General features: G+C 37.9%; 1 protein-coding gene across 1 annotated transcript in view; it reads left to right on the forward strand.

Moving 5' to 3' along the window:
* Positions 1-13,679, forward strand: part of LOC113982120 (canalicular multispecific organic anion transporter 1-like) — a 34,508-nt gene extending 20,829 nt beyond the window's left edge. The window contains exon 4 of the mRNA XM_039387907.1: positions 13,251-13,679. Coding sequence (XP_039243841.1) covers positions 13,251-13,370 — 120 coding nt within the window. The 3' untranslated portion in view covers positions 13,371-13,679. The remainder of the gene's footprint in view (positions 1-13,250) is intronic.
* Positions 13,680-14,220: the final 541 nt, after the last annotated feature.

The following is a 14,220-nucleotide window of genomic DNA, read 5'->3' on the forward strand; positions in this document are numbered from 1 at the left end:
TTTCTGAAACACTAAGATGCTATGGTAAAAATCAAATCAGAAAAATACACAGGGCAATTAACAGTTCTGATTTCAGAGAAGGATTGGTCAACAGTGCAGTAAATAAATCCTAGAAATACTTATTGGGCAATAATGATAAAAGACATCTGATTATGTGAACACTGTATCAAGAAGAACTCATGGGAAAAAAGAAAAATATGATCATGCAACTTAGACTGTGTCATATAATTTATGCCAAAATACTTGAAATTTTCACCAGAAGTTTATATTATTTTTATTTTCTAAATTTTAAATGTTTCATCCTGAAACCTTAACAAAGTTTTAAAATTGGGTTTTTTTGCAATTTTTCAATTACTTAGTGGGGAAAAAAAATTTGACAAAAACATCTTTTAAACATTTAATTTTAGATCAGTTTGACTAGGCTGACTCCTGTAGTCAACAACGAGATAGCAAAGAGATAACAAATGAGAGAATCCTCCAGAAGTTATCTCAGTGCATTTATATCAGGCTTTGGTTTCTTTAGCAGCTAAAATTTCATATGACTCTGCTGAACATCTTCAAACTGTACATTTAGAATGACCATTTTAGTAGATTTTCTCTTTACTGGAAACAGCTCAGTGATATCTGCCATGGTCCCAAATACTTATTAATACACAGAAACTCTTGAAAGGATAGCATCAATAATATAATAACGCTTTATTTGGTGATACAATAATATGTAGATTATTATCTGAATAACTAGAAAGAAGTTAAAAGTTGGTATAAAAAGTGATGGAAACTAAATCACTTTAATAACAAGAAGGTCCTTATAACTTACTTATAACCTGTGCTGCGAATATTATCTTTAATAAATATATTATTAAATTGTTGTCAAATTTAATTATGAATATTAAAAAAAAAGCCTCTGATCATGCTTATTGAATGTTATGAGGCTATGACTAGGCAGTGTTTGGGCAACTGCTGTAATTTCAGTGTAAGGACCAACTCCATGTTGTCCACCGTCATGATGAACGGGAAGTGAGTTAAACTTTTTGCAGTAGCTTTATGTATGGAAACTATCTTGAATTATCTGAAATAACTATTCGTGCTCACCCCACTGCAGTTTCATTTGTAACATCATTTGGTTCTGTTCAGACAACTGCTGAAAGTGTAACTCATTCTCTTTGCTTGTTTAATTTTGATCTGTAACAAGCAGGCACCCCTCACCTTGCTAAACTCTGCACTGATTTATACATGTTCGTGCCACTCCAGTTCTGAATGAGAGAGAGCAGTGATTATTAACAAAGAACATATTTGTCCTTCCTCAAAATGCAGTGGCCAGTGAATTTTTGTTTTTAATTCTTTTTTTTTTTTTCATATTATAACCATACAACCCTCCTCACTGGCTTTCAGCATGGTAAGTTTGACCAGATCACCTCTCCATAAGGAGAATTTCCAATTCTTTGTACTTATTACCTAGATGTTTAGCACCAATGAATAAGCAATTAATTTTCTTATTCTTTTCCACTTCTATAGAAATCATGTGTATCACCTTGAGTCTGACACATATTTGTCTTCCCTCCCTCCAACATAGTTAGTAGGTGATGTTTAAGAAGAAAAACAGGAACTGTAGGACCGAAACCATCAAGAACAACTTTTACTTACAAAACATAAATTATGGCAAGAATTAACATTTCTGATTTCAGAGAAGGTTTGGTCAGAGTGCAGTAAATAAATCCTAGACACATGTATTGGGCAATAATGATAAAAGACATTTGATTATGTGGACATTGTAGCAAGAAGAACTCATAGGGAAAAAAGAGCTGGTATCACTTTCCAGACCAGAAAAAGGTTCATTTAACACACTGCCTATAAAGAGGACATTATTTTATTACAGAAATACGTGCTTGAAAGGTGAGTAGGAAAGTGTTGTCTCCAGTTTACACCTGGGGCAGGGAAAGGTGACAATAGTTGTCAGAGATCACAGTGTGTGTGACAGGGGGAGCCTTGCTTTTCTTTGATAGAGTATCCAAAGCTGCTAAGAAGAGTGAACCCCAGGAATTCAGTCATCTGATGGAAAAGGATACCAGAAATCCTTACTTTAAATTAGATAACACAGCTCAAATGTCACACGCTGAAGACTTGCAGTAAAGTGCTCTGAAATGAGATGCAGACCAGAATTGTTAATAGGAAATATTCAGCGAGTGTATTTATGAGAATCGTAAATAACTCATAAACAGGGAGGAGGGAGTGAAATTACCCAAATCAGCAATTTGTTATGAATTATTTGCTGGCTCTTAAAGGAGAATAACAAGGATCAGGGTCTCCTGTCTCAACAGAAAGGTGAAGTGTGGTCGGTCAGCACAGACAGCCTGGGGGGCAGGAGCTGTAACAAGAGCAGAAGCTGTCAGAGTTATTCCAGCCTGGTTTCCTTGTGTGGGACATACAGAAATATCCAGAAAAATGGAAGAGGAAGGAAGTATAAAGAGAAAGGTGAAAACAAACAAACTAGAGTAAAACTCATACTCAGACCAAAACCCTTGGAATTATTTTCAAATATTAGGAAGTGTTCTTTTGTGAATTTTTTGCATTTTTTTTGTTGACAATTTTAGCTTTAGTGTCCTTTCACTTCATGAACTCCAGAAGGGAATGCTCAATCTAAATATCATTTTGCCTCTTGCTTTTTGGGCAGCTGGGGTCAAATTCCTTCAAAATAAATATTGGGGAAAGAGATGTTTCTTGTTGTATATCTTATGACAAGTCCTATAGGTGTAGTGGCAAACTTTTGCTGATATCCAGACTATGTCCACTATCCTTGCCTAATCATTCAGCCCATCTGTACAAATCATTGTCTTACCCACTTTTTTCCTACAGAGCTAAGTTCAAGTCTGTAGTCAGTTGATTTGGATATTTACCATATACACTCTGCAGTGTTCCACTTCCATTCATTGGAGACCTGTGATCCTGAGGCTTAAGCAAGCTACCATGTACTACAGCTAATTAAAAAAAAGCAACAAACAAACCCACAAAACTAAAATACTAGAAGTTGATCATGACTCTATTTTTTTTCTAATTTTCTCCTTACATTAAAATAATTAAAAATATTTTCTTCAGTTACAGTCAGCTTCTGAAGGAGACTTCATTCTTGGTATAAAATCAGCAAGAGGTGGAGAGTCCCCATTTTCACTGCTAACTTTCATTAATTTTTACCTTTTCTGCTAAAAATATATACTATATTTTTAAATTCTCAGTTTCAGCTTTCAGTCATCAATTATTTCTATACTTCTTTTTTTCCCCCCAGTAGATTAAAGAATCCTTTGTTCCCTGGTGTTTTTTTCCCTGTGCATATGGTTATAAACCATTATCAAATCACCTTTCAATCTTTCTTTTATAAGCTTTACAAAATGAGTGCTTTAAATTTCTCACTGTAAGTCATTAAGTCTCCAACCATTAAATACTTTTTATGGCTCTTTTTAACACCCTCACCAACATCCTTTAAAATATGGAGACCAGACCAGCACAGGGTATTGCAATAACAGTCACACAGGGGTAAGCTCACCTCCCTCTACTTCTGTGTTTATACACTCATAGATGGCATTAACCCTTTTCCCACACTGCTGCAAAAAGCCTTTTGGAGTCATATATCTACTGTGACCCCTAAATTCTTTTCAGAGTCCCTGCTTCCCAAGGCAAACTACTCCATTCTCTAGGCTTAACTTGTACTTCTCAGTCTGTTATCTGGCATTTGGTGAGACAGAATGAAACACATTTTGATTGAAGGGTACCCATTTGCCAAGCAGAGTAGCTCCTGCAGTCATCTTTTTTTTCCATGCCATCAGTCCTCACCTCTTCTGCAAGATTATCAGAAGTGATTTTTTTTATGCACTTCTACGTAGTTGCTGTAAATGTTTTCAAAGTTTACTGCTAAGATCTTTCTCGAGTCTAGGCAATACAAGCAGGGAGAGGATGGCACCACAGGCTGTGTGTGAGATTTGTTTCAGACACATACAAGGTATATTCTTACAAATGCCTCCAAACACACCCTCCAAATGGCTCTGCTTTCCACTCAGCTAAATGAAGAAAGACAGAACAATACTGCTGGAGGAAAAGAGGCACAGAGAAGTCAGTGGGTTAGCTCACAGTTATGCTTAAATGTGAGGAAAGGAATTTCCATTTCTGTGCCTTACTATTTGTATTTCTTGCCTAACCATCCATAGTGTGTCTAGAATTTTTGTCTCTTCATCTGTTTTCCCTTCTCCTCAGACATGAAAAAAAAGAAAACCAAAACAAAACAAAAAACATAGAACCCCCCCAAACAAACAAATAGCAACAACAGCAACAACAAAAATTGCCATTGATTTGTTCATCTATCTGTTTTTCTAAAGGGGATATGTTACCTGAGTCAGAATTTCCAGTCAGTAGGAGCTGTATGCTTAAATTCTGTAAATCGTTCAGTAGACTGTTTAAATAAGCAACTAGTAGGTGACTCCTTCTGCCTTTAAACGAACATCTTTTTGCATTGTCTTTTAGAAGAATTTGGATGCATTCGCTAGTGGTCGCTTTCTGATAGTTGCGGAGTGGTTTTGTGTGTTTGAGTTCTCTGGTCCACAGTAAAACAAACTAGTTTGAATGTAAGGCTGTCAGCAGGCATGTGGATGTTCAAATGTTGCCTGTGCCAGTGTCAGCGGTGTCTTCACAGAGAATGAGTGTAAAGGTTGTGAGATGAAACATCTGACTGGAAGCCGAGTCTGCCGGGAGATTTATGGACAAAAACTAGAAAAATTCCTGGGGAGGATGAATCATTCAGGCCAGGAAAGGGGTAGGTTAACCTCTGAGAGGAGGTCCTAGGGGAAGAAAGGCAGATCTGTCTAAATGATGGGGCAGATATCCCAATGGGATTAGAGTGCCAGGCTCAGAAACAAAGAGGCTAAGATTAGATTTGGTGCTTATGTTTTCCCCCTCCAGTATTGACTTCATTAAAACTGCAGGAACTGATTCAGTGTGTGGAAGTTACACGACCTTGAGGTCACACAATAAGCTTGTTTTATAAGTCATACTCAGCTTCCATCTCTGCTTTCTCGTTCACTTTCTCTCTTGCTCTCCCCTTCCGCACGCACTTTGTAGCCTCCAGTCCCGGACTTTTCCTTCGAGACCTTTATCACATCTCACTGTCCTCATCTCTCAGACTTGTCCCCCCATCACTGAGCATCACTAACCCTACAGGCCCTCGCTCTTCTCCCGTTGCACCCCAAAAACCACAGTCCTTTCCATCCAAGGCTGCCATTCCTGTCTCTGTCTCTCCCTATTTGACCCTAGTATCCTTCCTCTGCTACTGCTAGACTATATCTCCTGTGTATTCGGTTGGATCTGGGAAGTTTCTTACTGCATCCCTCTGAAGTCTTTATCAGGATGTCACAGAGAACAACAGACTTCCAGATTTTGGGCATCTGCTGGACCTGGCATGACCTGAAGTGTCTTGGAAGACAATTGTAGGGAAAGTAATTTTTATCCCTAGCTGGAGCATTGCCGGTGTAAATGGTATCCTTTGGGAATATATAGCTGTTAAAACATTTAACAGATCACTGCCAAGCATGCACAAACAGTGCTTTCCCAAAGATGTAACGAGTTTGAGTTTGTGGGTAGGATAAATATCTGACAAAGGCCACCCTATCTATCTAATTCCCAGTTCCAAATGATGAGAATGCCAGTGTTTTTCAAATAACATATTTTCTTTTTCTAAAAAAAACCCCTATGGCTTTAGAACACCTGTGCTTTTCCTTATGCAGAAAAGGTAAGTAAAAGTTTCTTAAAAGAGTGATAAAATCAGTTTGCCTAACTTGATTTAACTTTGCAATAACAATTTTGGTACAAGACAGAAAACCCCCCCAACATTTCAGGATAAAATGAGTCACATCTTTTATTTTATATAGCTTTCAATGTAACTAGTTCTTTGAAATATGCAGGGAATCAGAATTAACACACTTGACTGCTGAAGAAAAAATAAATCCAACACATAAATCAATGGTATTTTCAATAACATCTCTGAATGCTGACAAATCACAGGTCCATGGCATCCTCCCTAAACCAGTGGTGCAACATTGTTCCAGCACTATCTCCAAGGGTCACTGATTCAAATTTCCTGCTTTTCTTAGAGCTCTTCTACCCAAACATTGACAGCTCCAAGGCCTGTTTAGTTTATGATACATGATTTTAACTTTCAAATCTCTATCTATATCATGTATCTATCCCCTTTTAATGGAGACTGGGTTTTGTTCTCCTGGATTTGTCATCGTTCTATAACTATGTTTTAACTGCATTTCTAATCTGTTAAATCATATTTTCTGCAAATACAATCTGTATTGATCTAGAATTCAATTTTTCTTAATTTGGTTTCTTATAGGATTGGATGAAAATATTTGCACATGCAATTTAGTATGTGTTACAAAAGGATGAACTATCAAGTCCAATATTTCTTTTTTTGAATAGATAAAATTTTATTTTATTCTCTTAAATTATCCTCATGATAAAAAAATCTGTATTACAAAGGAGTGTTAAAGAATTAGTTGTGGATACCATCCTTTCTGCAGTTATGCCATTGTTTACCTCTCAATCTGTTTATATAGAGTATTTACAGATGGCTTTAATTTTAAATATTTAGAGGCTTGATATAACTGTTCTGATTTTTTGTCTTGAATCTTTATGAAGTAATGCCTAAATTTCATTGTGTGGCAAGTGATACAACACATAAACCCTGAGAAATCCCAGCTGTAAATCTTTGCATCAGGCTAGCCATGGAAAAAGCAGTAAATCCATAATAAATATATGGATTCCAAAGTGTGTGTTCTGAGCTGGCAGACTTACATGAGAAAACAGTATTTGGGCTTTTTATTTCTGTTAACTACTTCCATTTGCCTTTGTGATCATTACACCAAACTTGTGGTAAGAAATGAAGTTTCTCCAGGTTGTGTCCACGACAGCTATAAATCATTAGAGTTTGGGAAGTCCCCCAAGTAATACGTGTACATTAAAATAATTACTTAAGAATCACTGGACATGGAAATGGTGCATTTTCTAAAGTCCACTTAGATAACCAAACAGCCTGAGAGCAAATGGAAAAATCAAAGGTGTGCCTTGGTCTCAGGTATGGTCTATGAAAGATCTATGGTGGACCACTGATCTAAATTTTTAAAAGTAAGTAGTTTCCAGGGTTGTGAAGGAAGAGATTTCTAGGGTAAGGAATACCCCTCAATTTGTCACCTTGGAGAGCAGTTTGAAAGCTGATCCACTTACTCTGTTGTTTGCTAAGACAAAATTTAAGTCAAGTATAATTTTAATAATAGCAAAATGTATAGATCTCTCCCTATAACTAACATGTACTTGAACAGATAGATTTTCTGTAACTAAATTTAACTCTGCACAGTCAGTAAGTAGAATATATGTACACTACATAAAGATCTTTTTTCAAAATTCTGTGACCAAGTTGTTCTGAAGGTTCAAATTTTCAGTATTCAGTTAAAATTTTCATTTTTCTTGAACTGCAGCATATAAGCAATGTAGACCCCATTATTTTATTTTGATGAACACAAACCCAGTGCAATGTATAAGAGCAGAAATGTGTTCCATGAATCCAAAGTAATAAAAAGCATATTAAAAAAGGAATAACAGTAACTGTGTCTTCTGATCAAACTTCCATGCATCAGAATTTCGGAGGTTTATTCCAATAAACCTGGAGCTTGCAGCAACAGTGTCTAAAGTTTATTTCTCCTGAGATTTAACTACATCACATTTCCTCTATGGCTAAAGAAGTCTAGTATCTGAAGGATAGCTCAATTTTCTTCACTATTGCAATTAGCAGAAATTGAGGCCATCAAAACTTGTAAGTCAACACCTTTCACCACAATTTCCTGACATGTTTTAATATGCACCTGGCTATCTTGGTCCTTTGGACCATTCCAGCTTTTTAGGGATCACTGGAACGACATAGTTCCTTTGGCTCATACCGTTTTCATTGGGTTTTTGAGTTTAATACTAAGGGCCAGACTCTCACCATCTCTATAGCAACTTAGGATACCCTATAGACAAAGTTGGCTGCCAGGTTTCCTGTCAAGTTTGACTCTTCAGCAACTCTGTGCAGCTGGGGTGGTGAGAAGTTGCCAGATTGCAGGAAATAATTATAGTAAAATTTCACGAAAAAATGCAAATATGTAAACCAAAGCTAATTAAAATAGAGAAATGATCATAGTAATTGACCCTTGCAGAACTCATACAGTATGGACTTCAAATGGGAAAATAAGTGCATCCAGGTGATGGTGATGACACTATATATAACTCCATGGTAACCCTCCTTTTCTCTGCATCTCATTTGAATTCTGCCTAAACGCATGATAGACTTTGCACTTCAGGAGTCGTTACAGAAAATTAAAGCCCCAAATCCTCATTATAGGTTTTTTGTCATGTTGGGGTTTTTTTTGAGCAGATTAAGGAGAAAATTAGCACCTCAATTCTTTCACAAACAATTGTGAAAAATTCTGGGCTGATCTGAACTTGCTTTAAGTCCAGTTTTTCCTTTCACCTATCAAATAAGCACATTAAGTATCTCTGCCCTTGCCCAGGTTGCTGTGCTTTGTTCCTAATCTGAGCTCACTAATCCAGCAGAAATCAATCCACATGCTGTTCCTGCTGTTTAGTGACTTAAACTGACTCACACAGTGGTCCATAAGGGGCAAAAGCTAACTGGCATGACCCTGTAGCCTCAGGGCATGGCGGAAAAGGACTTTTCTACCTTCTGGTGGCAGCAAACTCTGAGATCACATCTGCTCAATAATAGGGGTTTGCACAAAGAACACAGAACCTTTTTTGACAAACTGATTGTAGAAAGAGCTCCACAGCCAGTACTTAGCTTTTCATCTGAAAGTTGTGTGATATTTTTAGGAAGAATATAGCAGTGCTCCAGAAATATTTTGGGTCTAACAAAGAAACTATCTGTTTTTTGACCTCTGGAGCTCCCTGTACTGTGTCCTTAAAATTAAGTGGGTTGTCTAAGAATTTGTGAGGTTTGACACCATCAGAAGTGATCCTGCTCATCCTATAGCTGGGGTAGAAACCCAGTGTAACTAGTCAACAGCAAAACATAAGTTACAGGACATAACACTCCTACACAAGGTGACTGGTTCCTCACATCTCTGCCTCTTAACACATGAGGTTAGTGCAGGCAGTACGCTGTGAAGAACCTCTCCAGTAAAGAAGTGAAAAGTTTCAGTGAGATAAAATGCTGTCATGAAAGAAGAGTGCTTTAAATACCCTACTAATGAGGGATAAAATCACAGAATTAAGTGATACAGGCTTCAGCTAGCAGTGTTTTTTAGTAGGGATCAAAAAAAAAAAAGGAAGAAAAGCAAAAAAAAAGAGAAATGTTGTGACTTGGCTCAAAAGAATATACTGAATGAACTTTTTTTATTAGTTCATCTGTCTTTGCAAGTGGTATTTGGTAGTTAAGTGAATGGTGAAAGACACAAGGTCTACAAAGAAAGACTTAAAAAATAATGAGGGGGGAACAAAGCTCCACTTAAAACTCCACTTAGCTGTCTACAGATTAAGATTTGATTGCAGTAGCAGGGATCTGCCCTAAGCAAAGCTTCCAAAGTATGGCCACAAAACATAAAACCGTGAATGAGGTGAGGAAGCAATATATCTTTTATTATTACGTTAATGTGGGGGAAATAAGTTCACATATTTAAATGTTAAAACTGCATAGAATTGTCTGAGACTTTGGAAGCACATGCATTGTAAAGATCTTGTGGATTAACACAATTCAGTATTCTAGGAATCATTTCTGAGGTCCTGGTTGGATTCACAGATCTTTATTTAAAGTGAGTTTGTTCTAAATTGTCTGTTTACGCATACAGTATATGGTCTCCTGGCTCTTGTATAAAAAACCCTTACCAGAATTTAAAAGAAATCATCTCTGTTTTTTTCCTTCTTGCTTAGAGGATTAGACTAATAGAAAGTTTATCTTATTTAAATCAACAAGTTTTGTGCATTATTTTTATCAGAATAGTCAGCAAAGAACTACAATAAGTTTCTGTAGCCTGATTTCTGACGTGCAAATATTGAGAATTCATGTTTATTTAATTGCAGAGCAAGGAATGTTTTGTCATTTTTCTCCAGGAAAGCAAGAACCAACACAGAAATGCGACAGGCTATAAATTTGATAAGATGTCTTGTACTGCAATTTTTTATTTATCCTCATGGGACTCTTTGAGCTTTCCCAGATCTACCTTTACCACAGAACTGCCTGATGGTCTTCATCAGCTCTTAAAAACAGAATTGTTACAAATGAGAGCTTACAGTGGCAGCCCTGGTTTATTTTATGCAATGCTGCCACATAATAATTGTATTACATAAGTTTGGCAACATTTCACAGCTGCACTAAGTCATGCTAATGGGTGGTATCCAGTTGCTAATGTTGAAAACTGCTTCTACACAGAAGCTGATTGAATAGGTTTGCTCACTAGCAAAGGCTCACTCATTTCTTTCACTTTTTACAGAGAGGTCTGACATTATCCAATTTGTATGTCTGATGAAAAGACATATAAAGACCTTTCAATAAAGGGTGGATAAAGTGGTATGGAATGAAATCTGAGTGTTCACTGAAAAAAAAACCCAACAAAACAAAAAATCCCCACAAATTAAATTTTCCATACACATTATTTTTTCTAATCAGGAGACCAGACAGAAAAGTCTTCTCGAGTTACAAATTTAAAGTACTTCCAGATTGATTTGATACCTCTGAGATTTTGCCAAACTTTGTTAATCTTACAAGCCTGTCTCCCATGCAGTTATGTAAAGCTCAGCTGAGGACAGAGTGGTTAAGCTGAGATTTAATGAAGAGCTCAGGCACTTCAGGAAGCAGAGGTTGTACAATACAGTAACCAATAGGTTATAGGGTCCAGGGTGGTCCAACTTAGAGCTCGTGCCAAGTGTGCTTGTGGGAATCCTCAGGAAACAGATGTTACTGCCAGATTCTGTCTCTGAAAAAAGCTCTGGGCTCAACAAGTAGCTTCAGTGAGTCAAAGGTGTCTGCATCTGTGCGTGAAGATGGTGAAAGCTCAGACACTGAGAGAATTTCAAGCTCGTAAAACCCACCATCTAGGCATTTGGATGGCTTGGGAAGAACGTGGCAAGCACAGAAGAATTAAACACTTTACTGAACATACTGTGTGCAAATCTTACTGTAATAGTTCAGCTCGTCTTATGAGACCAGATCACCTGACAGTAATACAAGAAAGAAAACAAAAGACCTGAGCAAACCTGAAATATTTAAAAAAAAATAATTAAAAAATCGCAACCATCTATTATAAATCTAATCATGCAAGTGATTACTTCCTGTTTTTGTTTTCCCAAAGCTGTGCCTTTCTAAACTGAAAGAGTTAGGAAGCCTCTGTTGCATTTCCAGGTCTGGAACCCACATGACCAATACTTTTCAGAGCATCCTTTGTGGTAGATTACAGGCAAGTCTGAGAGGGCCCAACTTGTGACACAGAAATTTTGCCACCTTTCATGGTTTTGTGTCAAACACAGCTCATTTAATGTGGGACAGGCAGGAGAAGAGTGAGCATAATATTGCTTCTTGAAAGAGCTTCTCATTGCTTCTTGGGGAGCATGAGGTTTCAGCCAAGGGATCAGGGCACTGAAAGATGAAACACAGGCCACAGTCTTTGCCTGAAGCAGTAACTCTGATTATTATTAGATAAAATAAGTCACTGGAATAGGAATGGAAATCCAAGCCTTCTCTCTTTCCACGAGAATATTTAAAAGTTCATGATGGATTGGAATTTAAAATCATCCTTGAACTCAGTGACCACTTCCTGGCATACCCTGCTTTAGCACACTGTATTTTGTAGCTCCTCTTTGACAAGAAATTCATTTGCCTGAGAACTACCTTTGAAATACTCAGCTTTATGTTGTCATAGCTTCTTTGCAAAACTGCCTATAGTACTAACAAGCCTATGCAAGGTCCCATGCATCACTCAGACTTACAGCATTTTATAGACAGTGCAGGAGAGCTACAAGAGTCATTTTAAAAGCCGTTTGCTGTTTTAATAAAACAAAATATCTAAATATGATGTATTATACGAAGCAGACAACACCTTACAGCTAAACAGTAAAATGAAAATGAAATCTATATAACTGTGATCAAAGTGAAAATATCATTCACTCATAATTCTAAAGTAAAAAGAATAAAAAGAGCTTGTTAGGCTATGGTCTACAGATAAGGACCAGGCTGAGAAAAGGAAGCTCAAATGTCCGAGACTTTTAGTTAAGAAATAAAGACTACACAAATATAGGAACATTTAACACACCAGAATATTCTCAAGGTTGAATTAAAATATTGTTCACCTTTCAGCACTGTATAAAAGACACTGTTAAAATAAATGGTGCTAATTTAGCGTGAGTATAAAATGACCTGATTGACAGCTGTGGGGAATTTTGTTCAGAAAACAGTACTAGAAAGGCAAATTTCCCTACATTGTCATCATCAATGTACCTTACCTAAAAAGAGCTATCATAGGGGTAATTACTGCGTCAAACCTGCTTGTATTTTTTATCTTTTTTCGGTCACATGGCTTTTGTCTCACTTGGTTTTAGATTGATACTGTCAAGCTCGTTACATCTAGCCCAGCAAGCAGGCATTGTATCACACTGGGCAGAATATTTTGAGGAGTGTGACAGACCACAGACCAAATATCAATGTTTTTGGCACTCTGTAAGTGGATCTGTGCACTGCCAAGAGGTGCAGCATGGCAGGCAGCAAAGCAGTTGGTGTGGACAGACATCCCCATGCCCTGCCCTGCCCACATCCGTACCTGTGCCCACGCTCATGCCTTGCCCATGCCTCAGTCGTGCAGTTTGGTCTCAGACTAGCTCAGCCCTACTCCAGAGCTGTGCCTGGGGTTTTCTCAGCCTAGAGGTGCCCTGGGGCCTCCCTTGTGTGTGAGGTGCTGCTGCAGGGAACCTGGTTTGTATATTCTGAGCCCGCGCCACTGTGTGAGCTGTGGCACAGTAAATTGGGGTGATCCCTAAATTTGCTCCCTAAAAAGCATGCTTGTGGTACAAGCTGGAAGGCTGACTGTGATGGCTCCTCCACTTCAGCTACAGATCTCACTGGCTGAAATTAACTGCAGGTGCGAAAAAAACCCATAGAAGCCAAGAACTGGCCCAGAGGGTAAACTTTGATTTAAATATTTTGTTTGCATTTGTATTGGGTGCAGGTGTCAAGGAGTGGTCTCTGTGAAGAGGGGCTGGATCTGCTCCATGCCAGACACAGCTGGTTCCTGCCAACTCCATCTGACCCTCTCCAGGGCATGGCTGAGTCCCAGAGTCACATATAAAAGGAGAGGCTGAAAGTGCCAAATGGAGACAGGAAGAGGGAACAAACAGAGAAATAGAGGAGGCAAGGTCAGAGGAGCAGGAGGAAGGAGAAGGTATTCCCTGGCACCAGAGCAAGCATCCACCTCAGCCTGTGCAGAACTCCATGTCATAGCATGTGGCTGTTCCCAGAGGAGCTGCCACCACGGAGAGCCCACGCTGGGGCAGAGGGAAGATGTGAGAAGGAGGGAGCTGCAGAGAGAAACTGCTGAGTGCCAGCTGCGACCCCCTGAGCTGCCCTGAACTGGAGGTGTGAAGTTAACCCTGGGAAAAAGAGGAAGCGAAGTGTTGTTTTAAAGTTTGTGTATTTTTTTTTTCAATTAAATTTGTACGTTGATTGACAATAATTTTGTTTAATTTTCCCCAACTTGAATCTGTCCACAAAGGTAACTGATAAATGATGTCCCTGTCCTTATGTGAACACGGGAACATTCTTGTTCTTGTTTTTCCTGTTTTCTTCCCCCACCACACTGAGAGAGGTGAGTAGCTGAGCAGCTGGGTGGAATTTTGGTTGTCAGTCAAGGCTAAGCCACCACAGATTTATTTTTTTTAAATGAAAACTACTCTTAAATATCTACTTAGCTTTTTTCTTTCTTCTTTTTTCTTTTTTTTTTCTTTTTTCTTTTCTGTTTTTGCTTTGGGGCATTTGCAAATATTCAAATAATTCCAGCTAAAAGATTACTACTCTTAGTTTGGGATATTTTGCGCTTGAATAAAAGCATTCCCAAAAAATTGAACCTGATGGATAAAAGAGAAAGTTCTTCAAAGAAATCAAGTGAAATTAAGTTACTGAAAATGTTTTGTTAAGCTTTG

This window comes from Pipra filicauda, unplaced genomic scaffold (assembly GCF_003945595.2).
Source record: "Pipra filicauda isolate LSUMZ 115617 unplaced genomic scaffold, ASM394559v2 scaffold59_size3379749_pilon, whole genome shotgun sequence".
NCBI lineage: Eukaryota > Metazoa > Chordata > Aves > Passeriformes > Pipridae > Pipra > Pipra filicauda.